This window comes from Myotis nattereri, assembly GCF_964212035.1.
Source record: "Myotis nattereri genome assembly, chromosome: 4".
In the NCBI taxonomy this organism is placed as follows: Eukaryota; Metazoa; Chordata; class Mammalia; order Chiroptera; family Vespertilionidae; genus Myotis; species Myotis nattereri.
This window is the reverse complement of record NC_138079.1, coordinates 56566020-56591272: the sequence shown is the minus strand read 5'-3', so window position 1 is coordinate 56591272 and position 25253 is coordinate 56566020. Positions and strand designations below refer to the sequence as shown.

Genomic DNA, 25253 nt, shown 5'->3' with positions numbered 1-25253 from the left:
ACTGTAGTGATACAGTTCAGAAAATAAGTCAGTTCGTGGGCAGGTGGTACAACTTGCTGTCAGTAACCGTAAAGGATTTTGCACAAACACCCTCACTTCCTTTCTTCTGCTGTTTCTCAGCTCTTCCAGCAGGTGTCACTATAACCACAGAACAAACATTCCACAGCTTGGTATGTTAACTTTATTTTTCTAGCATAATAATTTAAAGTATTTACACACTGCACACTCACTGTTTTACACAGATACTTATTCATAATACCTATGAACCACATCTAAAGACTGGACACACTGTGGGGTTTCCAAGCATAAAAAGGGGACAAAAATGTTTTGAGTCTTTTAAAGATAGCCATGTGGAGCATCTGTGAAAACCAGTGTTTCCCTCCAAGTCTGAGGCTCCCCAGGAGACCTTGGAACAGCTACAGCTTGTCCACATGTTGGTGTCACCCGAACTCGTCTGGTTAAGGAGAATTTTAAGAACCAACATGTGCAAGTTGCATTTTCTCTAGAAATTCCAGAAAAGAAACAGGAGAAATAAAGCTGGCCCTTCTCTAGAGAAACACCAGTGTTTCTGCAACAATTATCTCTGAGGATTTTAAGTGTTGTACAGGGACACTGGTGATTAAGAGGGAATAGCTAAGTACACTGGTGCTAATCTTAGTGATGTAGGATGCTTCTAAGCATCCTTTCCAGTTATATATGGCAAAACGGTTCAATTTTCTTTTCCCAACTATTAGTAGAGATGCTTGTTTTGCTTTCCCTACAAAAAGACAAAGATATATTAATCATACACACTCCAAACCCAGATATTAGAATTGTCTACTCGTTTTCACTTCACTTTTATACTATTTGCACAAACATAGTGGTTAGAAGTACCCCATTTCCTCTCCTTTCTTCTCAATTTCAAAACAAAACTACTCACTAGCTATAGCTTCTGACCCTGGCACATGGTTCCCTAAGTGAACAGCAGCAGCCACAGTTCGGAGCTAATGGTAGTAGGTAGGCCCCTCGTTTTTATAAAAGGATGACAGGTTGAGTTTCAGCTTTCTGGTGTTGAATGTTTGTTAAGCAGCAGGGTGTCCTCATTTTCCCCTAGACTGGCCTGATTATTCTCTCGTTTGCCCTAAGAGAGGACGTTTGCCACTTCTGGGTGAACCCACAGTTCCATCCTGGGACTGGATGACGACAGATCGGTTCACTCAGAAAAAGAACTTCAGAAAAATGACATCCTCTTTTCCTGCCAGTTTGAGCCTCTGGCAGTGCTAATCAACGGAGCACGGTGAAGGGGAGATGTTACCTGGCCAACTGAAATTTAGCACAACCTTGACCCAAATTGCTATGGTATTTAAAGTTTATTAACTGTTGCTTACATTAATGGAAACTTAAGGTAAAGCACAAATTCTATCACTTTTTCTTGGATTCAAGCACATTTGAGATATGACTATATCAGTGGTTCTCAACCTTCTGGCCCTTTAAATACAGTTCCTCATGTTGTGACCCAACCATGAAATTATTTTCGTTGCTACTTCATAACTGTCATGTTGCTACTGTTATGAATCGTAAATATCTGAGATGCAGGATGGTCTTAGGCGACCCCTGTGAAAGGGTCGTTCGACCGCCAGAGGGGTCGCGACCCACAGGTTGAGAACCGCTGGACTATATAAACCTACCTATTGTGTTTACTTTCCTCAGTTACTGTGCTTGCTGGTTATTTTCCTTTTGCAGGGGAGTGCCAACAATGGAATTGAAGAGGTAGGAGTTTTTATATTTTATGGGGATTTTACCAAGTTACATGAGCAACTGACTGACTAATATTCACCTACAACTGTTACGAGAATATGTGATTAGAAAGGGACCACCTGGGAAGAAATGCTGCTTAATGAGAATGTCTAGATTAAGGAGCCCTGAGTCGGGCCAAGGAAGCTTGTCAGCGACACCCAGTCCATTCCATCACGCAAACAGGTCAGGCTGTGGCGAAGAACACAGTGGCGGGCACGGAAGAGTGGGGAACTGTGATGGGATCTGGGCCTCAGTAAAGAAGGCTAAGAAAGTGGCCTCCCGTTAACTCTACAGCCAGACAGCATCGCTAAATTTGTTTGGGGTTTTTTGGCCGTTTGTTTGTTCAATGCAAAATAGAGTTGAAAGAGGGGGGAAAAACACTATAGTTTAAAAAGGGACAGGGGATGAGAAAGGCAGAGCTATGGGAGTCTAGCAAAATGCCTGGTTATTTGATGAAATTGCCCCTTCTGACCTATAAAAACAGCAGTTTCATATGGTTCAACTTAACATGCCATAAGTTCTCACATATAACAATCCTAAAGGTCATAGTAATGTTCTCCCTACCCCCTGGGGAAGTGACAGCTGTGAGAGAGGGTGAGGGCTTCCTCAACATCGGTGTTTAACTGCCAAAAAACACCTGTAAGGAAGAGTTAACCATCCTTCCAATCAAGTGAGGACAGAAGAGGTGAGGAGCTCAAAGGAACAGGAGGCTGCACACTGTGGGAATCAGTAGCAATGGGGAAGGGCAGAGGGGGCGGCCAAGAACAGCTACACATGTCATCACTGGTCATACTCAAAGGGTCGCTGGGTATGGTGTCTCTGTATACGTACTATACATACTAACCAGGTACACACATAAATATTTAATATATAAAAAATAAAGTGCTTTCTAACAGGTCCCCAGGCAGGGACATTATAAAACATTTAACAAAACTGCAAAATAAAATCGATACAATCAAAGAACACTACATCCAACATACATGAGAACAGTCAAACACAGTATGTACAATCTGGTGGGTGTCCCAGGACAAACATCCTGTCATATACATGGTATATACATATATACTCTTTTACTCAATATATTATGACAATATATATTTAAAATTTTGTTATAGACAAAAAAATAAAAGACAACCCCTACAAAAACACAACAAGGATCAAGCACGTGAGTCCTAGACTGAGAGACCGATGGCTGCCTCCTCGGGGCGTCTCGTGCCCACTGCTTGGGAAAATGTGCCAGCGTTCCTTCCTGGGGTGCAGCGCCTCCACGTCCTCCAAGGCGCTGTGGGCAGCTGCGGTGAAGTTGGCGTCACCAGTGGTGAGCAGGTCGAAGACACAGGACTGGAAATAGATGTCCTTCACTGGCATCTTCTCGTGGCATTGAGCGTTGGCAGTCTCCAGTGTGTAGCCGGGCCAGGCCTGTGCCAGAGAGGTGTGAGGCAGGGTGTGCCCCAGGATGGCAGACACCTGGCCCTGCCCGTCGTCGATGCGCTCGCTCAGGGGGCAGCCATTCACACACAGCTGCAGGTCCTGGCTTTCCTCGTAGGACATGGCCAGGTCTTCAGGCATGCGGATGGCGAGGGTCAGGTAGCGACCCAGCTGCCGCACAAACACCGTCGTCCCTATGTAGCGGGCGTGCATCTCCACGTAGCGGCCACTCTCCCTTTCCACGATTCGCAGGCTCTTGACGTCACCATCCCCACCGCTGGTGCTGCCATCCACAAAGGCGGCCGGCAGGTCATCGGTCACAGCTTGGTATACTTTCTGATCTGTACACTCACGGTGGGCTTTGAAGATGATCGTGATCTGCGGGAAGGAGGAACATGCAGTTTAACACAACGGGAGGGAAAAGGACGGTGCATCCCTCTGTATCAAGAGCTTTCCTCACTCTGGAGTTGAACAGCTAGAGAAAGAACCTCCACATTCAGCCCCTCACCAAGAAGAAGGTTGCTGTGAGGAAAAATTAAGTCCTGTGTGTTTAGAATGAACATTTAACACAAGTCCAGAGATGTGCATGAGGAAAATGTCTCTTTACTGAGTCAGAACAATGTTGCTGTTGGGATATAGGCAGTTTTTATTGATCGTTTATATCTGGTCTCTTTCCAAAAGCAGATGAGTGGAATAGTTCTGAGAAAAAAAGATTCCTTTCTCAATTAGGCAATTAACAATATACCTACCGGAACTTTGATTCCTAAAAGGTTTCTTTATTGGACTGTAAAAAAATATCCCATGACTAAACACTACAAACTTACTTGTGACCACTGGGGACGTAGCAGAGAGTTGAGGGGTCATCCCAGCGGCAGCTACCACACAGCTACCAAGCAAGGGCCTCAGGAAAGATCTCTCTACATCTCTTAATCAAATGTTTCACATGACCGCCTAATCCCCACGACAGGAAAATCACTTGGCAAATACAGCTCCCAAGCACTGGCAGAGAATAAATACCCTAAACCTAGTTACAGCAAATGTTTTCCCCAAATAGCACACGGCCCTGCAGCCTCTCAGAATTCTCCCAGCCAACTCTCAATTCTCCAAATTAAGCAGACAATTCATGGAGAGAAAAAACCCTCGATAATACAGACGCTTCCCTTTAGCGAACCCACTTTCTTTCCTTAGTGAGAACAATTATTTAACAAAAGCTGAACCTTTGAGCACCTAGGCCTCTAACACTCTCAACATCTCCCGTGCAGGTGGTGAAAGGAAGAGACAGGACCTCCTGGTCTCACAAGGTGGGAAAACGGTCCCGAAGAAAAAAGGACTACATTCTGAGATTTGTGTTATTGTCAGTCACTGAGGTAACAGCTTATTTTTCTTTCTTCTGGGAGGGAAAAAAAAAGTATCAGGTGACTTCAGTCAAGGAGGAAGGTAGACAGGCCAACACACTACAAATTACTCTGGATGGAGGGAACCACCTCCTGCAAGGAAACTAATCAAAACAATAGACCCTTGTTAAAAAGGCCAGAAAAGGCCCTGGCCCCCTCCTGCCCCTCTCTCTATGAGTCCTCACCACCACCCTCAAGTTTATGTCTGAAGTTTTTTTCCTGAACTCAGCCAGCATTTGCTCACACTATTTAATCCCACATGTTCCCACTGGTGTTACTTGACTGGAATTTTCCAGCCATTTCATTTTACTTCAGCCAGTTGTAAAGCCAGATCTGAACCAGCTGCACTGTAGCAACTGGTTAAATTCATATCCGTTGTTTGCAGCTGCAACTAAGGCCAGACAATGTGCTATGAAATGCTTGGATTTCTCCCTTTCTAATTACCCTGAGCCACAATTTAATTTCACTACCAGACTTCTCACATTTCAACACCTTCTTAACAACCCAAAGGAGGTGTACCAGAGATGAGTTCAGGAAATTTGTTGTGCATCCAACCATAGGACCTTCCAGAGTGAATGGGATTTTGAGCTAGGTATCTAATGGGACTATAAAACAGATTTATTTGGTGGCTCTAAAGACAGTTTGACAAGTTTTTTGTGTGTGTTGTTTTTCTAAGACAAGCCAGGATCCCTTACAGGTGAAAAGATTAACTCCAGTAAATTCTGCACCTGAGAGATTCAAAGTTAATATAAATGGCTAAAATAAGAGCTAGTAATAGACTTTTCATATAATCAGTATCCTCGCTTTCAATGAGAACATTCCCAAAGATTCCACAAACTCTTCTGCAACAGCTAAGTAATTTGCTTTTTGAGTCTAACAAACCTCAAATTTAAACCGACTTGTTATTTGCAAGAATTAAGTACTTTTTGTTCACCTTAGAAAAAACAGAGGAATTGGTTTTGTTGGGAAAACAGAGATCCCGTTCCACGGGAGTTTCCAAAAGGCGAGCACGGGTCAGTATTGAGATGAGCGGAGTCCTTCCACATGTCTGCCAGGGACCTGCTGTTTCCACTGAGCACACCCACCCTGCCCAGGGCTCATTTCAAACCCCACACGTATGCCCTGCTCTGCCTGTGACACACCTTGAGAAGATCAAGTAAAACTCGAAGCTTGACTTCTGCACTAGCATCTACACTTACAAAATATTCCAGCTTATCTAAAAGATTTTTATCTGTCCAATTCCCTGGGAGTGACATTCTCTGAGACACTGAAGCTGATATTTCTCTGTGGGGTGAAATAAAGAGCCTATGTATACAATTTAGCTCATGAATCAAAATACTGAGGGTGATGCATCGATCTCAAAGCATGAGGGGGTTTCCTAAGTGGTCCTCTGTAGTTTAAGTACGTACCTAGAGATACCATCCATGTAAATGTAGAAAACACTAGGTAATACTTTCACGTGACTTAAGTTTTGTAATGCAATTTCATTCCTCATATAATTACAATACAAGCTCTTAAATGGCAAGCACTCAGCCATAAAGGGCCAGAAATTCATTTTCAGATTCTGTCTCCCTCTTCAGAAAAAAAACATTAATAACTCTTTTAAAACATTTAAAATTTAATTAAAAAATTTGGAAATTCCAAACCTTTTGTATTTCCAACTAGCAGTTATCAGAGCTTTGTAAAAACAGGGTATTCAAAATCATATTCTGAAGCTCTCAGATAATTCTAAAACACCAGCTATGCTGCTTTCTTTTCTCCCTCTATGAAGAGATCCATATGCTGTAATAACTCAATTTGGCACATCTGTTCTATGACACACCATTTATTATTGATGGATGGCATTTCTGTGCATTTAAAACATCAATGCCTTTTGTTAAACCTCCCCCACCCAGTTCCTCTCAAACCCCACCTCAGACAACCTACTCCAGTTCTCCTCATTCATTTTTAATATTCACTCCCTGAGATCTTTACCACCCACAAGGTCTATCAGGAAGAGAAAGATAGCAGCTACAAATCAACCTTTCCACACATGAAAGCAAGAAAGACTTAAGGTTTGCTGTGAAATATCAAAATTTAGAGGCATCTGGGGGGGGGGGGCCTTGGGGGACAGGGAGGATGCATTTAAAAAAAAAATGAGGTAGCCAAGAAAAAGGAAAACTCAGGCACTGTCTTGCCAAGATACAGTATCTTTCCCAAGCTCAATAGCCTTGTAAAGTGCTGTGCACAGGTTTTCAAACAGCAGAATTCCCCAAAGGTTGTGCACTTAACTATGTGTGCTCGTTGCCTTTTGGAAGAAACATTTATCAGTGTTTAATCAGGCCATTTGGCACGGCAAGTGCAGGACCTTCCGGGAATCCTCCAATACCAGAACTGGACTTCTCGGTCAAGGGACTCACATTTCTTGGATTAATGGGCCAGCAAACTAAAGTGAAATTGTCACAGAAATTAGCTTGGAATACGGGGAAACAATTTTGATATGGACCTGGTTAAAATTCTGCTTGTGTTAAAGGAACCTAAATGAATTTTATTTCATATGATTAGTTAATATGTCCCCTTCAGCAGATTCTCTGGATGCATCACAGGTTGAAAAAATAGGTGACTCTGAGGGAGGATAAGAGACCATGTGCTCACAGCCCCTTCCCCAGGTAAGTGGCATAGAGCCTCTACCTTCAGCAGAAAAGAAACCATTCCAACAAGAGCACATGCTTCCAAGACGCACACATGCTCTATCTCCAGCTCTTAAACACGCCTCTCTACTTCTTAAGTCAAAGCCTAGGACACTTGGGAGCACCAAAAGGAAGTAGAGGCTGTGAAGGCTCCTTCCTTCCAGTGTTTTCCCTGGTCACCCCCAGCCTCACCCCACCCGGACAGGGAAGCCGGGAAATGTCGATTTGGGTGGAGCTGAGTCAGCCATCTATGCTGGGAGGCAGGTGCCTGTCCTTTGGTTGTAAGACGGGAGAACTCTGTCTCTCTTCCATTTTTAGGAGCAGGGGAGAAAAAGAGCACATTCATCTAGAATAACACTGTTTGAACAAAAGTTGGGTTGATTACTGATGTCACTTACAATTTTACTTAAAATTAAAGGAAAAACATTTGCCAAGAAGGTGTGATCTCAGTGAACTAAAGTCAACTTTTACAATCACTACTCAGCCTCTATATCAACTATCTACTACAGGAAGACTGAATGTAAGACTTACAAAAGTGTATTTTGTTAAATGATTGTGTTGGACTGGGACAAGACAGTATACATGTTTAAAAGGAGGGTGGAGGCTTAAAAACCTTACCCTTGACTCCTTTTAGGGCTTGAATGGGACTAAGAATCAGCTACCTTTAAGAGAGATATCAAAACAGGTTTCTCTCCCCTCAGAGTCTCTTTCCACAGAGCTCTGTTCTAGGAACACTTACAGGAATCCAGGGAAATGGAATGGATCAGCTTATTTATTCTTCACTGTTGCCCCAGGTAATACATGCAGGAACAAGGGCCGCCTTGGCTGGTGGAGGGATTCTTGGCAGCAGACGGAGAAAGAAGAAACCAAACCAGAGGGAAGGACACCCACAGCTGAGGCTGCTAGGGTGGTCCAGGGCAGAAGCACTGGGCTCAGAGGCTGCAAAGAGCATGCCAGAGTGAAAGGGAAGCAGGCCCAGGGATGACACATAAAAGGGACAGGCACAAAAACGTCCACTGCCAAAGAGTAAAATTTCTATACACTTAAAACAAGGAAGGCTGGAAGTATAAATAGGCTCAGAGACAGGGAAATTGGCTATTTTCCTCGTACAGACCAGAGTAAGGCTGTGCGGAGCCACGAGGAAAAGACCTCTGGTCCTTAAAGTCTCAGCCACTCAGAGAACTCCACAGGAACTTCTTGTTTGTTGGCTGTGCTCAGACTTTGCATACAGGGAGCTCAGCAAATGTAGGGACTCACAGTGCTTCTAGATGTGAAGCTAGGCATGTGTGGACAGTATTACAGGCCCAGGCTGCCACCGTGCTTCAGACCAGAGGCTAAAAATATTTTGAAAGGTGAGAGCCAGGGCCTGAAGCATAACTCTAGGGGTAAGAATCTGCCCTAGCAGGTCTGGCCCTCCCCTTCAGGGAGCTCACTCCTCAGGGGCTGTGGGGGCAGGGCCACACATTCCAGGCCCCAGAGGGTCTGTGGGCAAATGCTCTGGGCTTAGGTTTAGCACAGCTGTTTCCCAAACCGTTGGGGATTAGGAAATCACAGCCTCTTTAATCTTTTTTTTTTTCCCTTCAGTTTTGGGAGGTGATTAAAAAGGTATAAAAGGGCTTGAAGGTCTTCACCAATACTACACTCATACTTTGTCACTTCTAGGTTCAAGTTCTCAGGATTATTAAAAAAAAAAAAAAAAAAAAAAAAAGCCCACAAGGTAGTTAGAGGCCCTGACCAAATATTTCAAGAAGTCAGTTACCAGGAATGCTACAAAAACAATATTCTTCTGTCTTCATTTTCCTGAGGTAGGGAAAGAGGAAGACAACACCGCTAAGCTCATGTGTGCACATCTGTGCGTATTCACACACATCTTAAAACGCAAAGATTGAACCCTGACCCCATTTCAGAGCTTATGAAAGTGTTGAAATGCTGTCATATCAGTTCTATCCACAGTACACATACTATATTCCAACACTGAGAGATCCCCAACAGAATTAGCCAAATGTTCTTTTGACTCCAACTCTAAAAATAACCAGCTAACCAGGACATAAAAAACTCCTCTCTCCACAGAACCAGTCTCACCTGAAGTTCTTTCTAGACCCAACAGCACCGTGCTTTCAGGGCAAGGCTGTCGGTTAAATTCTGCATCTTAGAAGTGTGTTGCTATTCCTGTTAGTTACCACGCACTGGCAGGCTGAGCAGTTTAAAGAGTCCTTCAGTTACCCCACCCACAAGAACACAAAATTCAAAACAGTGGAAGAGCAAGTTCTACTGCAGTCAAAACAAATAAAGACAAAATGGGTAAGGTAGCATTTTTCATTGTTCCACACTGTAGGTAAGTCTTTTTGCATGCCACATTCCGCACAGGCAGAAACTGTTTGGTTAGCATTAGTTGAAGCCAACAAAAAAAGTACCAACCACCCAATGTTTCCCTCTCGCCCCTTCCTCTCAAAATGTTGACTCAAAGAAAATTTAACAGGGCAGAGAGAGACACTTGGAAATGTGACAGAAAAACAAGTTCTAACTCTCAGCTGTGCATCAGACTTGGCCTTGTGCCGCTGGTTTAAACTATGGAGGAGTGTGGATCTGTTTTAAAGCAGCAGGGGCCCATGGGACACATGGAATCCTGCCTGGCTAGGGCAGGGCAGGCCCTGGGTTAACTTCACTTACAAGTGGGGGATTTGGAAGGTCCTCTCCTCCTCCTAAACCACATCTGGGACAGAGTGGCACATAGTCCAGGAGATTCAAAATGCAGGCTTTCAAAGAGGCCGATACAGACCTGGTACAATTTTAGAGTTTCTACTAACATCTACTGTCTCTCTTCATTCCAAAGAACAGAAAGATGGTAAAAGGACTCATTAGCCAGAATGTTTTAATGTGTATAGACGATATAAAGGTGAACCTTGCTTGGAAAATACTGCAAAAGAATAACCAAGGTAGGCCCATTCATGTTACAAAGTGATCCTTTCTACTTATACTTACACCATACAGCTAATAATTCCTTCTCCTTTCTCTGCTGTCTTTCCCACAGGCATTTGGAAATCCTTTTTACCTCCAGGCAATTTGCTGAAACTACCAGTATATAAAGCAAAGTTGAGTACTAGTTCCTGGGCCTAAAACGTGATAATCCAGTACACACAAGGGCTATGCAGGAAACAGAAAAGGACAAATAAGAGCACTACCGCCTGGAATTAAAGCCGATTTCTGCTCTTCCCATACCTCTTCAATGTTTCAATAGTTTCTACAATAAATAAATTCAAGGCAGATAAGGATATCTAAGACACGCTTTCATGAGTTTTAAAGGTGAGATGGGATCCTGAAAAATGAATTTATAAACTGAAGACTGATAGTCAAATTCTAGAAACTTTTTGGATTAAATCAAAGACGAACAACCTTTCAAAAGTGGCAGCCAGGGCTTTAGACCCTACTAGGCTGTAGGAGTGTGAGGAAATGTGGGTGTAAATAAGGGGGGACTCTGACAGTGGCTGGAAAGGGAGACTGTCAAACTCCAGAAGAAAAAAAATGACGTGAGACAAGTGACCAGGGTGGAGGAGTGCGCTCTGGGTTCAGCAACCCATCGCTCTGGCCCTTCTTTTCTTTCTTTCTTTTTTTTTTTAAGCAATTTTACTTTATTATTTTTTATGTATTTTTGTTGATTTCAGAAAGGAAGGGACAGAGAGCTAGAAACATCAATGATGTGAGAGAATCACTGACTGGCTGCCTCCTGCACAGCCCCTAGTGGGGATCGAGCCTGCAACCTGGACATGTGCCCTTGACCGGAATCGAACTCAGGACTCTTCAGTCCACAGGCCAATGCTCTATCCACTGAGCCAAACCAGCCAGGGCTCTCTGGCCCTTCCTGGCAGCTGCAACAACTTGCTAAGTAGCAGCACGTGGAACCAGCTTACGAATGCAGGCCACCAATGTTCAAAAAAAAAAAAAACCACCCTGAAAATGGCTGGTTTTACACATCCCACAATTCTCCATTGACTGCTGCAAATTTCACTTATGTGCTTAGAATGAGGCAGAGCCTGCATTCATCCCGCACCTCCCCCACACAGTAGGTCCTTTGATGCTTGCTGGTTGAAACTCAGAACTAAATCATAAATTTAATCAGATAAATTATTATACTAAGCAGGGAGCTATAACTGCAAACTTCTTTCCCTCCTGCTCCCCAATATACCTCAACTAGTCTAGCAACTCTGGTAATTTCTGCAAAACAAGGAGGACCAGGACAAGGAGCAAATCTTAACTTGATGGCAAGAATTACCTACATAACAGATAAGTCATAACAAAATAAAGAGCAATCTCAGATTTTAAAGATTGGTTGCAATATATCTGCAAAGCAGTTGTGCTCTCTGGAAGGAAAGAAAATGTCCCCTTGCATGCAAGAACAGTGTTCATATATTTAAAATACACTCCTGCTGATGGGAGGATGCAGCAGCTAGCTACCTTAGTCCACAGTGTAGCTCACATTGCATCTATCAGTAAAGATAAAAAAAACATATGGGTTACAGAAACTTGGCTCCAAAAACAATGCCCTAGGCCTGGGGTCAAGAGAGAACAGATTTCCAAACCTTGATCCAGAGATATGCTTAAAATGACAGTGGAAAGGCTTTGCAATGCAGGCACACAGCTCTCTGATTTTGTAACCAACAGAATGATCCACAACAGGTTTACATGCCATATACTGTTGTGGAACAACAGCTACATGCGAAGAGGCACCAGAAAGAAAGAGGACCCAATGCATACTCTAGGACCCTATAAGCAAATAAGGAACACGTTGGGTTTACAGTTTGAAGAACATAGTAAGCAAGAATGAACCAAATGAACTAATTTTTCACCTTCCATCATCATCCCAGTGAAAGTTTTCAGAATTTCTATAAAGAGTTTAAGAATTAGGGATAATTAGGAACTTTTAAATATATATAGAGAGAAACTTGAAGGGTAAGGACCTCTTCCCATGCTTTGGGTAGTTGGGTGCTACTGCCCATGGGATAACCTGGAGCCGGTGGCCCATGGTGGCAGCAAGAACATATGAGGCACCTCAGTGTCCACTCACCTGGCCAACAATCACCAGGCTTGGTCAAGCACAAAGAACACCTCTTTCCCAAATGCAAACTGCCTTAAAGTAAACCACCTTCTCACTAAAGGATGAAGCACAGGAAAATCTGTCAGCCCCTGCTTACCACCCCCCACATTTGTAATTTTGTCTCACTGAGATTGGAGGATAAGAAAGCTATAGTGATGGGAAAGGACATGCATTAAAATAAAATAAAAAGTAAAGCAAAAGTATCTAAATGTAAAAAATAATTTAAAAATATCATTGTTTAGGTGTGCAATAAATACATACCTGAAATTTTTTGGAAAAGGAACAATTTTAAATGCACCTCACAAACTGATTTTTTAATACTATAGGCCAGTGATGGCGAACCTATGACACGCGTGTCAGAGCTTACATGTGAACTCATTTTTTTGGTTGATTTTCTTTGTTAAATGGCATTTAAATATATAAAATAAATATCAAAAATATAAGTCTTTGTTTTACTATGGTTGCAAATATCAAAAAATGTCTATATGTGACACGGCACCAGAGTTAAGTTAGGGTTTTTCAAAATGCCGACACGCCGAGCTCAAAAGGTTCGCCATCACTGCTATAGGCTATTAGGAATATAGCATATTTGCAAAGCACAGAATCCTTTCATAAAATAATTTATCAAAATCACTTTCTACAATCACAGCATATACAAATCTTTATTGAGTCCACTTAAACAGAGATACACAGAAGAACACAGGAGCTGAGACTGAGGGACTGGCAAGGGGGATGTGGAAGAGAAGGTAGAGAAGTCAAGTACTGCCACAGACGATCCATTTATTCACTGGAGAGGCTCAGGAGAGTTATTGACTTGTGTCCGCCTGGAGCCTAGTGTGCACTACTCCTCCCCCAAACAAAAACTGCTTTTCTTTCCCAAGTAACCAACCCTGCCAGTTCTAAGCCTGTCCTCTCATCTCTCCCCCAGTGCCTGCAGGTCTGAAGCGCCTCTCACAGCCAAAGGTGGGGAAGATGGCCCAGAGCTGATGTGGATCTCAGCCCAGGTGTGTAGCTGTGCCAGAAACCCCTACAGCCCCGAGGGGTGGAGAGATGAAAAACCAGCCCTGGCCTCGGAACACACCTACCTGGCAAGATGGCCAACCACACAGACTGTTCCAGAGACAGCCTAGCAGGCTGGCAGAGGACATAAAACGCTGGAGGCCCTGAGGAAGCACACCTGCGCGCACCATGACAAATGGGGGGACGGGGCCACACTGTCCAGCACTGTAGGCCTACCTGCCCTGAACTCACTGCCTGCATGTGGAAAAGGGGAAAGGCGTGGCTAGTAAATGGTCCCTGGAGTACAGATGACCTCACTTTTCATTTTGTTTACATATCCCTCCACTTAAGTTTTGTATTTTTGTGATGAGGAAAGTGGGCAATGAAGGTCAGGTAGAGCTCACAAAGCTAAGCTTGAAAGTGCTTGCTCAAGAAGCCAGGTTCCCAGGATGAAGAATTGTTTTAGGGACCTTACTGCCAAAATACCCAGGTCTAGTGCTTGAGTTCAGTGCTGAAGGCAGGCAAATTAATAGATGCTTAAATATGATTTCAGTATCACAGCTGATTAGTCTTGTCAATACCATCGGTCAGTCTTAAAGCTAGTAACACTGAGCACATGGGTCATTAAAAACGCTTCATCACAAGGATGGCACAGTATCTGCAAAATGCAGTGCTAGGTTATCCAATAGCTGGTCTATGTATGTGTCCAAAGCTTCAGTAAAAAATCTTCTGAAAGGTGTTTTTATACTATTGCATAGACATCAACGGGAAAAAAATCAGATTCTTTTTTGAACTTATTTCATAAGTACTTTTTGCCTCATACTGTTTTTACTTTTATTACCATCATTTTTTCATTGCTTAGAATTTTTTTACAGGTTTTATTTTGTCCCTGGGTAGATAAAAGGAAATTGTATCGCAAAATTTTAGGTTTTCTCTTAGTTTCATCAGCAGAGGTCATACCAGCATTGAGAGACCTTTAACAGTAACCTTCCAGATGCTTCTGGGGGCTTTGGAGAGAGTTACAACAAAAAGGAAAAAAAACAACTACTAGAGGTCATGAAGCCATAGAGTAATTTGTTGCTGAACAGCATGGTGACCAGATGTGGGGAAATACTTTCCAATAGTGCAATTAAAGACCAAGCATTCTCATCATAGGCCTGAATTTATGTCAAGACAAGACCCCCAACCTCCTTTCTTTAGAATGGGTAAAACCTTTGATCTGTAAACAAAGTAAAAGAGAAAAAACGATGTACCTTTTATTTGCCTATTTGCTAAAAACTATGATAGACTCAACCACAACTGAAATGGAATGATCTAAATAAAGTACTTCAGTGTTGAACCAACATTTTCCCATGCACATAGCACTTACTAATCTTGATAGTAGTGTTTAAAGACCACTTCTCTAAGCCCTCAATTATTTGCACAATTGATGCTGATTTTCTCCATTCCCAATGGAATTGCCTTCTTGAATTTCCAGTGCTATGTTTTCCCAAAGACTAATCTCAGATTCTGTGACCTGACTGCTTTAATGATGGATTTTTGGCCATGGCTGGTCCTAAAACTTCATAATTATATAACTTTACATCATAACATAGCAAGTACATATTTTAATGTTCAGATAGAAAAAATTGTGTGCATACTTATAAAAGTCAGAAAAGGAAAGTTTATTTGAGATGTAGGATTTGGAAAGGCCAGCTTGGGCTTGTACTGGGACTGAAGTGTAAACATTTTCAGATCCTCTAAGATGTCTGCACCACTGTAATAGTCTTTGTTCAGAGCAATGACGTCTCATCTTAGATTTGTGATACCACTGGTGTCTCCAGATATCTCTGGAGGAGTTATAAACTCCCTCCACAAAATGCCAAGTAAAATAACTTAAATTCACTTTAAAAATATACCACACAGGTTTTGAGGCAAGGGAGGGGTCCTGAAATCAAAGAAGAGTCATCAGTATTACAGAAGATTGATCCTTGTCAATTATATTTCAGTCTAAGCCAACTGATGAATAGACAAAATAAACAAAGGAAATTAAGCAAAATGAGATTGTCTGCATGTGTGATTTAGTGGTTGGAAACGAAGGGAGGGAGCTGCTTACTTGGGGGACACTATTATTATGGAAAACCCTTGCGACTTCTTTATTTACTAGTGAATGAAGTAGTGCTGACTGGCAATTGAAAACCCAGTTCCTAGCATGTACTACTTGCACATATACAGCAAAATTTTTTTATTTACGAGAGTTAGAGAGGGAGAAACAACAACGTGAGAGTGGAACATTGATCGGCTGCTTCCCACAAGCACCCCGACAAGAGACCGAACCTGCAACCTGGGTATGTACCCTGACCTGGAATCAAACCTGCGACCTTTCAATGCATGGGGTGACACTCAACCAACTGAGCCACACCAGCCAGGGCAAGAATTGTTAAAACATGCAATACCTGACTCTTTAGTCAGGGGCACTGACCTCTTTTCCCTTAGATTGTCAAAAAAAAAAATGACAACAGCCAACAGAACAGCCATTGGGTGTAAATGAATCAAAATTATACCATTTTTTTTTTTTGTCAGATTGGCAAAGTGTGCTACAGAATTTTAGTAATTACTTTGTGTGCCACGAGATGAAAAAGGTTGAAAATCGTTGCACTAAGACATCTGTGCCTTGAAGTTGATTTAGAGGATTCAGTGTTAGTTTCTTTAAAACCAACCAAGCAACAAGAACCACAATACTGGCAGCTAGGCAGGGCAAGCTTAACTTAATTTTGCCAGTTTCCCTCTCGGCTTCTCACTTAAATTGTTAGCCTGAGATTATACATCACTGCTCTACAATATCCAATTCTTATTTCCTTGGTCACCACAGGACAGTAACTAACAGACTTTTAGGTTTGCCATTGGGAAGTTGGCTTATAGCCATTACTTTTTACCATAGCTTCCAAATTTCCAATAAAATATATTTCCTGATGGGTTATTGCCCTCAGGCTTCACAGCTTTCTTTATTCAGAAAACCTACATCAGTCAAATCTGATAAATCTAAACATGGATTTCCTCGAGTCATATACATATGCACTCAAAAAAGACATCACTGAAAAAAGCAGTTTTTCATTAAACAGGCCTGCCTTTTCCCAAGAGAACCCAACATTACTGTTCACTTTTTATTTTTTGTATCATTGCCTATTTAAATTTACACACACATTTCTCATAAGACCTAGAATTCCACCAAGAAATTCCTTACTAATTTTCATTTAATCCTCCATCCACCCTGCTTACACTGCCTGCCAAGAAGACCAAGCAAAGTTCTTTTTAAACTAGGTCTTTCATTTCAGTTTTCCCAGGTTGTCTGAAGAGTCGGACACCTGAAAGGTATAAGTAAGAAGAAGGAAAAAAAAGTATTCTTGCCTTATTTGTAGCAGTAGCACTGGATCCAAGGACCACGGGCACATTCGTCACTTGAACCGAAAGGTAATTATTGTCTATGAGTGGCCAGGCTCCTTCCACTTTGCACGTCTGGAAGTGATCCTTGAAAGTTCTAAGGTGGGGATCCCCAAACAAGCCACAGAAAAGGTAATTAGGAGGGTTCTGGTCCCCTCCCCTGAGTTCTCTGACTCCCGCATGGCTGTGATAGTTACAAGGGTCATGGGTCACTTCAGGGTTGGTAGAGGATGTGGGTCCGTCCTTGGAACAGTTCCTCTGGCTCATGAGGTCACTGATACCTAGTACAGCAGAATGGTATACCAGGTTGCCACGGCAGGCTTTTGAAGTTCGCTGGGTGCAGCCAGCATAGGCACGCAGGGCCTTGCAGAACTCAGAGTCAAAGCCGTCAATGGCAGAGTTCAGGTGTGAAGTCAGGGACACAAAGTCTGTGGTACATTTCTGGATTCGACATTGGGCTGGTTGTTGGCAGTCACCTATGGGAAAGAAGATAAGACCACACATTTTTTAAACGCTTCATAACTTCCTGAGCTACATGAGAAAATGACATTCTCCTCTGGGGACTGTTTGTTCTATTTCATATCCTCCTATTTTAAGAAGGCCTTCAGAAATAGGGTTGCATTGTGCTTCTGTGTCTCTCACAAATTAAGCCACTGGGAGAAACACTGCATGCAGTTAGTTAACTTAAAACTTTATAGCATGGGCCAATGTAAATGACAATTTTACCAACTTTGCTATTGTTTATGGATTTTGAGAAAGATTCCTTTGCTCTAAGGGCAAGCAAAAGATGTGAACTTTGTTTTGATTTTGAAAACTGCATAAGTAATTTGCTTTGGAAAGCACTGTCTATGCACAAAACCATAATTAAAACTTCCACAACTCAGGTAGGGGAAACCCCTAAATTATAGCATGATTGGCTAAAACACCTTTACCTTATTCTAGTAAAGCTAACAGAGAAAGAATAACAAGAAAAAAAAAATCAAGCACTAAATTATTCTGCATTTCCTGATAGATGTTTATCAATAAATTGTATATAAACTGTTACTTAATCTCCTGGTTTTTACAAAGTATAAATGTTCTCTTTAAAAAATAGTGATACATTTGACCAAGCTATGTATTCACTTCTCCCTTGATATCCATCACCTGAGATCCCAGCTCCCCAATAGTTTCACCAGGAAAAGTACGCTAAACAAAAAAGGACACTGAAATCACAGTGCAGAAACTGATGTTTCCAACTATGCTTTTTCAGAAACACAACAGAATTCTTAGAGTTATCTGAATGATTTTCCCCTTAAATCAACAATTCATATATACTTAATGGTTAAAGCAAAGTGATGAAATGAAGTAATGGAAAACCAAGTATTACTGCCCTACTATTTTAAAAAGTTAATTTTCAAATGATGTTTTGCCACTAGCTCCTCACATAAAAATTTATAAAACCTCTTAAAGCACAAAAATCGTAAGAATTGCCAATGCCAGGTCAGTCATGTGCACCAGTTTTTTTTTTAAAATTCTGCTCCATAAAGTGGGACACTAGAATTACTGAAAAGAGAAATTCTTTCCTTTACCATCCACCTCAAACTTTATAGACATGAACTGCAACATGTATTTGTGTTACACATTCTTTATAGGCCTCTGAACAATGGAGCAAGTTTCAATCTCTTCAAGTCTAACATTCCTCATCTGAGAAATGAGGAGGTTGCTCTAAAATGAACTTTGTGACCTTTTTTCAGGCATAAAATATCTTTTTTTTAAAAAAAAAAGATATTTTATTGATTTTTTACAGAGAGGAAGGGAGAGAGATAGTTAGAAACATCGATGAGAGAGAAACATCAATCAGCTGCCTCCTGCACATCTCCTACTGGGGATGTGCCCGCAACCCAGGTACATGCCCTTGACCGGAATCGAACCTGGGACCTTTTAGTCCGCAAGCCGACGCTCTATCCACTGAGCCAAACCGGTTTCGGCAGGCATAAAATATCTTATTCTAGGTGGGAGAAAACAGTCAGTAGTGTTCTATTAGATATGTAATTATTTAAAGATATGAGCGTAACAAAATTCAGGATAATATCAAGATTTAGGACTTCATCTGATAAAGACTTACTAAAAATGTTTTTTAAATAAAGATGATTTAAAAAGATATTTTAATCTTTTCAGTAGTAAACTGCCTTTACATCTAAATTAAATGGCCTGTAATCTGTGTTTGGCTTTAGCTGGGGAGAAAAGGGTAGGAGGTGACCACTTCTCAAGATATCTCCCCAACCATTTTCTTACATTTTTAAGTCCAAAAAGGGAAAAATGTTATAGTCTTGATTGGATAGTCACTTTAACTTGAGTAAAAGAGATTAAAATATTAATCACAAAGACATCTTGTGTCTGGCCTATTTTATGTTTGCTCATTGCAAAGTTAACAAAAGCAGCTATTATTTATAGAATTCCTCTCTCCAAAGTAGATCAAGTCATTTTCAACTACTTTTACTCAACAAAACAAAAGCAAAATTTAAGAAAATCAAACAAAAAACCACCCAAAAGTCATTAAAGCCATTTAGCAGATGGGAAAAACCAAGGCAAAGGGATTTTCAGGCCTTGTCCTGGCAGATCATACGCAGTTGTATGAAGCCCAGGAAGTGGGCCTTTCCTCAATCCATTTTCCTTCCTCCACACACCATGTCCCCTAAGTTCCTGACTCTCAAAATGGTACTTGATAGCTTAAAAAAAAAAAAAGGTGTAAGTAACTACTGTTATCACATTTTTCCCTTTTAAATCAGATTCACAGCAAGCAGAAAGCAAGGAAATAAAAACTGGGCCAAAATCACTCAGTAATGAAGAGCCCTCAGACTACAAATAAATGACAGTTTCCGCTAAACTTGCAGTGCCTATTTGTTCTTTTTACGGTCTATAAAATATATCTGAGCGTACATTTACTTATAATTATTTCAAATAGTCATAAAATATCAAAAGTCAGAACAGCATGGCAATGCAGATGCAATTTTTCAGAAGGGCAAAGAAGCAGAATTTAGATGCCAGCTCCTCTTTCCGTTCCTTCCTTATTCCTTCATAGCAGGCAGGTGCTGATTCCTTTGAGAAATCTCACATAACACAGAACTCCTTGAGCTCTTTTGTTTGGATGAGGTTTCTAACAGCCTGCTGGAGTAGAGATGATTGGAGGGAGAAAAGCTAATGAGAGTGAAAGTGCATTTGGGTCAGCAGTTTGAGCCTCATCGCAGGCTCCTGTAGAATGACTAATTTGCAGCATACACCCAGAAATATCCAGGCTTCATGAATTTATAATGACAATGCACACTTTGCCTGTTGCAGGCGGTAAAGTAAGCCTCCTGTCAAAATGCCAAGACAATGCGGAGCAGAAACAATCTCAAGGATGTGGCGAAGAAGGCCATGAAGTGTATGAGTAAGCAAGTAACTCCTATATTGGACCGCCAGTCAGGAACTGCAGAGGTTTGCTTAAGAGAAGAAAAGGCAAATAAAAGTACTCTTTTCATTTCTCAAGGGCAGAGTTCAAAATCTGCAGTTACAGATATCTGTTTCCTTGAGTCAGATCATCTGTGATCAGTGTGACAGTATTTTCCTTCTAGTTAATGAAAGTGCTAAAGGATTTTCAGGTGTAGCTTAATGATTCAGACATAAAGACCTCATCATTTAAAAACAGCTTCCTCAATGCCAGGACTGCACGTGTGAATCTGCAGCACAATCACCAGCTTATAATAAAAGAAACAAGATACGCTGAGGCTGAATTAAGTGAAATATGGAGCCATATGGGGTGCTGAGGCAAATTATATGGATCCAGGCATAAAACATATGGTAGCCCATCTGCAGAGAGCACTTTGCTAGGCTCCCTGCTCTGAGAAACAGACCCTGCATTTCAATAGCACCGCTCTTCAAAGAAATCTCTCAAAAGGAGTCCTCCTTTCTATAGCCAGATTAATTGCTCCACTCCGACAAGCTGTCCACAGAAATCACTCACCACAGCAATTCTGGGAAGAAGCTGATGGTGACTCTAGTGAGGGCATATTAAGATACTGAGACGAGTTTCACATTCCAAGTTCTTGAACTAAGGCACCATAATTTTCTAAACCTTTAAACCAACTTCTTAGGTCTTTCATGGGCCAGCAAAGAAATCTTCAAAGACCACATTCCAATCCTGTCACGGGACCCTACAGCAACGGAGGGAAACAATATCCCACCGGTCAAGAGGGACACAGTCCCACCTAGCACTTCAATTTCCATTTCAAGAAACCCACGCTTGAACATTATAGACACCTATTTTTCACACAGAACAACCCTGAATATATCGTGTGACATGTCATGAAAATTATTCCATGTAACTGTTAAGCAGATTGACATTACTTTCCAAGGTTCTAAAGTCACTAATTGAAAGCCTTCATTACTACATTCTTCAGTAAGATTTGTTTGTTTTCCCAAGTGACACTTAAAATGCAGCTGCTGTTACATCACAATGCGAAGTTACACAAAGTAAATTCAGCCCTCTCCTCAAAGGCCACATCCCCACCACCCCACCCCACCCCCATTACTTAGACCTCCAGAATTGTTAGCAACGGCTAGTAGTATGACTTAGTAAGTAAAAATTACCGCCCCCCCCCCCCCCACATTTGGGTGGCTTTAAAGTTCAGGATCCTCCAGATCACAGCATTGTTGACTGTTATCATACAAATACAGGGCAAAAAGGTGTGGAAGAAAAAAAATGATCTAACGCCCAAGTTGTTCTCAAACTAAACAATAATTTCCATTTCGCACTTAAAAACTTGTCTAGACAAACTCCTAGAAGTGGTCTTGTTTGCAAAGAGCATCCTAGATATTCACTCCCCCCCCCCCCAGTTTTATTGGGAAAGTCTAAGATTTAACATTGTGTTAGGGAGAGGATTTTAAACAGAAAAACAGTATCCCAGGCTAGAACAGACTCCTCACTGCTGCTTCCACTGGGGAAGCGCTGAGCTCCAGAAAGCAGCGTATCTGTCAGCCCCTCCTGAACGTGCAGCTGGCCAGGAAGCACGAGCTTTTCCAAAGAGACTGAACGCTGAATTAGAAGCAGCTTTCGCCAACACGAAAGAAACCCCTGTTTGAAGAAGTTTAAGTTACTTCGAAATTAACCTCCCAGTTTGCAAACTCTGGTGAAAATCTTTCCATCTGGCGCGATTTCTCCGTCTCGCCGCCACCCCCAGCTGCAGGGCAGCAGCACAAGGCTCCTTGTCTCCCGTCGGAGGCGGCGGCGGCGGAAACCTGATCCCAGCCCGACTTTCAGTAAACACCAACGCACGGGGCAATAAAGCATCCGGAACATTTGTCCCGGGCGCGCAGCCCCGCCACCCCCGCCCCCGAAATCTTTGATAAGCGGCTGTTAGAGGGGAGATTTATCAACGGTCCCAGCCTCAGGCCGGGAAGGCCGGGGGGTGGGGGGGGGAGGAGGGGAGGAGGCCTCCCCGGCGTCCCGGGTGTGTTCTTGCCGCTGCGCCGCGAGCCCGGCTAAGGTGCATGTCAGGGGCTCGAGAGGCCCTTCCCGTCCCGCCACGCCGCCCTCCCGCCCCGGCCGGCGCCCGCGGAACCGGGGGGTTTGGGAACAAAGCACTTGGCCCTGGGCGGGCCCCCGCGCGCACGCGCCTCGTACCTGCGTGGAGCAGTCCAAGGCTGAGCAGCAGGAGCAGCAGCAGTGCCAGGGGAGGCGGGCAGAGCCGGGGGTGGCGGCGCTGCTCAGCCCCGGAGACGGCGGCGGAGGCGGCGGCGCAGGAAGGTGCTGCTCTCAAGCCCATGCCCGTCCATGCAGGTCTCGTGGGCTCCGGCGAGGGCGGCGGTGCGGGCGCCGTGGCGGGTCCGGGGCCGTGGCTGCGGCATGGGCCGGGGGACGCGCCTCGCTTCCTCTTCTTCCTCCTTCAGGCCCGCGTCGGAGACGGGCCGCCGCCACCGCCGCAGCGAGCAGCGCGCCGCGGGCGGAGCGAGTCGGCGACGGCGACGGCAACGGGGCGCAGCAGCATCGCAGCGGCCGGAGGGAGGGGAGGCGGGAGAGAAGACACAAAGACCGTGAGCGAGTGCGGAGTGCGGCCCCGAGCGCGCGAGCGCCCGGCCCGGGCCAGCGTGGGCTCTGCGGGCGTGGAGCGCGGGCGTGGACCCACAGGAGGCGCACCCAGCCCAGGCGAGCAGCGGCCTGCCGCCCGGATCTCTCTACGCGGCGGCCCCGGATCAATCAATCTCAGCCCCGCACTGCTGCCCCGCCCGCCCTTCGCGCGCCAATCGGCGCCGTCTCCACCCCCGCCCTCCCATCCCATTGGCTGCGAGCTCAAGCCCTGGACCCAGCCCGCCGCTAGCAGGGCCCTAAGTGCCCGCCCCTCCACACCGCCTCCTGCCTCCTGCGGTTTAGTGTAACGTGAGTTCCGCGTCCGCCCGCTGCGGGTCCTTTCTACCGCGCCCGGCCCAGCCACTTGCTCGCTCTCTCTTCCCTCCCATCCACCCCTGCCGCGATGTCCTGTTTCCTCGAATCAAATAGAAAGAGGTGTCAGCCGCTCTCTCTGGCCGCCGTTACAAAGGAACCGGCCTTTGACCGCTCTTTGAATTAATGTTACTGGGTTCAACTTCCTTCCTAGTTTGTTTTATTTATTTATTTATTTATTTATTTATTTATTTATTTATTTATTATCACCCCACACGGCGCCTCCACCTCCAGCTCTGGAGGAAGCGGGCGCTTTTATCCAGCGCCACGTGGCAAATTCCTTCGCATCTAAGCACGTCTGCAGAGCCGCCTTTCGAACCTATTGCGGGTAAAGCTAGCCACCTTGGAAATCAGAAAGTGACCCGCGGTGCGGAACGGATCGGGTAGACTGGGGAGGTACCCGTCAGCTCCCAGCGAAATTCGCAGGCAGCTGTGCGTGGCTCCGGTATTCTTGGCTCCTTTGACATTTCCCTTCCTGAAAGCGGCTGGGAGGGGTCTGAGAGCGGGAGAACTTCACCGTGTTCGGTTACAGTGTAATTAGATTAATGAGGAGAGGCAGCTTTTAACGCAGTGTAGAGTAATTACGCCATCATTTGTTGCTTAGTGGCTTTTCCACACATTCATAATCTAATAGATTAATTCAATGACAGTTCAGTTTCTACTTTTGCAATTGGATGGATCAAGAAATGAGGAGAAAAGCTAATTATCAGAACAGAGGTTATAATAGGCTCTAACTTATCAGTAGTTGTGAAGTGGTATCTAATCTCTAGAATGGCCTCAAAGTCTGGGAGCCACTTCGTACTGTCCTCGCCTTTGCCTTTCCCCAAATAGCTCAAGGTTGCCATTTTAAATTCACTTACAGTATATCCAAATCGCAGTAGGCAACTCTACCTGCTACCTTACTCAGAATCTCTAATTAGGGATTGCGTATCAACTGTGGACATGTAAATATTCCACACATAACAATGTGCAAATCAATGGACCAGGATAATTGAGGGCAAACCCATCACCCCAGCTTACTTATTAGACACATTACGAAGTGTACAAACCACTAGATCCCTAATGAAGGATGCCTATCTTTTTACTGTAACTTTTCATTACCTATACATACTATGATGACACAAGTGGTAAACACACCTTTCATTGCCCATGATATAATCCAAGCCTTGCATACATCCACAATATGCTAAATAATTCTTTCAGTGTTGACTGGAGAAATGACTTGGGGGGGGGGGTTTAGCTATTATAATTTTTAGATAATACTGTGGAGTAAATACTATTGGGCCAAAAATTTACTCTCTTGGAATTAGTACATATTATTAAGGAAATAAAATTAATGAAATATTGGTAAACGTCTTTTAAAAGTAATAAAATGTGAACAGTTTTTCAAAGTATTTTGCTAAAAAAATTAAGAGTAAAATGTTTCTTTTTCTTTAACACAAGATTTAAACCCACCGCTATAAAGAAGCATCCCACTTAATCGAACATGCTTCAAAACACACAACCAAGAGATAAGGATCAAATTCAGTTTAGTTTGTGTCTTTTCACCCGTGATTTCTATGACTTCCCCCCTTACCCTTATTCCCTACCCCCACGCCGACCCCATCCTGTTCCTTAAGTACATGAATGCTCTTGATTTTCTTATCAATAGAGGGCGCCCTCCAGTCACTGCAAATCCTGGTGTGAAGTGGAACTGCTCTAGAGGAAAAACTTCATTTCTTCTAAGGTGCTTTATTGCTCCTCTGTTGTAAAATTTGACAAGCTCAAGATTTATAAGCCTAACAATTCACTTTTTTTATTGCTGCATAAGTGTTCAGCCGGCTAAAGGAAAATGTTAATTTTCACAAACCGCAAGTTGGTTCCTATTTTCAAAACTTTAGGTCAGTTGACACACTCACTGGGTAAATTCGGTCTGCTAGCAAGATCCCGAATCCTCTTGGAAAGCAAGAGCGTGGTGAGTGGTCGCCTATAGAGCATCCACTCCTCCAGCTCCAATGCTGCAAGCTAAGCAGGACATT

At 43.3% G+C, this 25253-nt stretch overlaps 1 protein-coding gene across 1 annotated transcript; it reads right to left on the bottom strand.

The window, feature by feature from the left end:
- Positions 1-1774: 1774 nt before the first annotated feature.
- Positions 1775-22816, bottom strand: RGMB (repulsive guidance molecule BMP co-receptor b). Its single transcript, XM_081088808.1, has 3 exons — positions 22420-22816; positions 16746-17254; positions 1775-3582 (listed from the first exon to the last, which is right to left on the bottom strand). Exons 1-3 carry the CDS (start codon positions 22559-22561, stop codon positions 2914-2916), a joined length of 1320 nt encoding a protein of 439 aa, XP_080944934.1. The 5' UTR covers positions 22562-22816; the 3' UTR covers positions 1775-2913.
- Positions 22817-25253: the final 2437 nt, after the last annotated feature.

Bases quoted from the DNA above. Each gene is read 5' to 3' on its own strand.
- RGMB (XM_081088808.1), bottom strand. From the start codon at position 22,561: ATGGGCTTGAGAGCAGCACCTTCCTGCGCCGCCGCCTCCGCCGCCGTC. The intron at 17,255-22,419 runs GTACGAGGCGCG...TCTTTCCCATAG, and splicing joins CCTTGGACTGCTCCACGCAG to GTGACTGCCAACAACCAGCC. The intron at 3,583-16,745 runs GCAAGAATACTT...TCCTTCCCGCAG, and splicing joins GTGCTACTGCTACAAATAAG to ATCACGATCATCTTCAAAGC.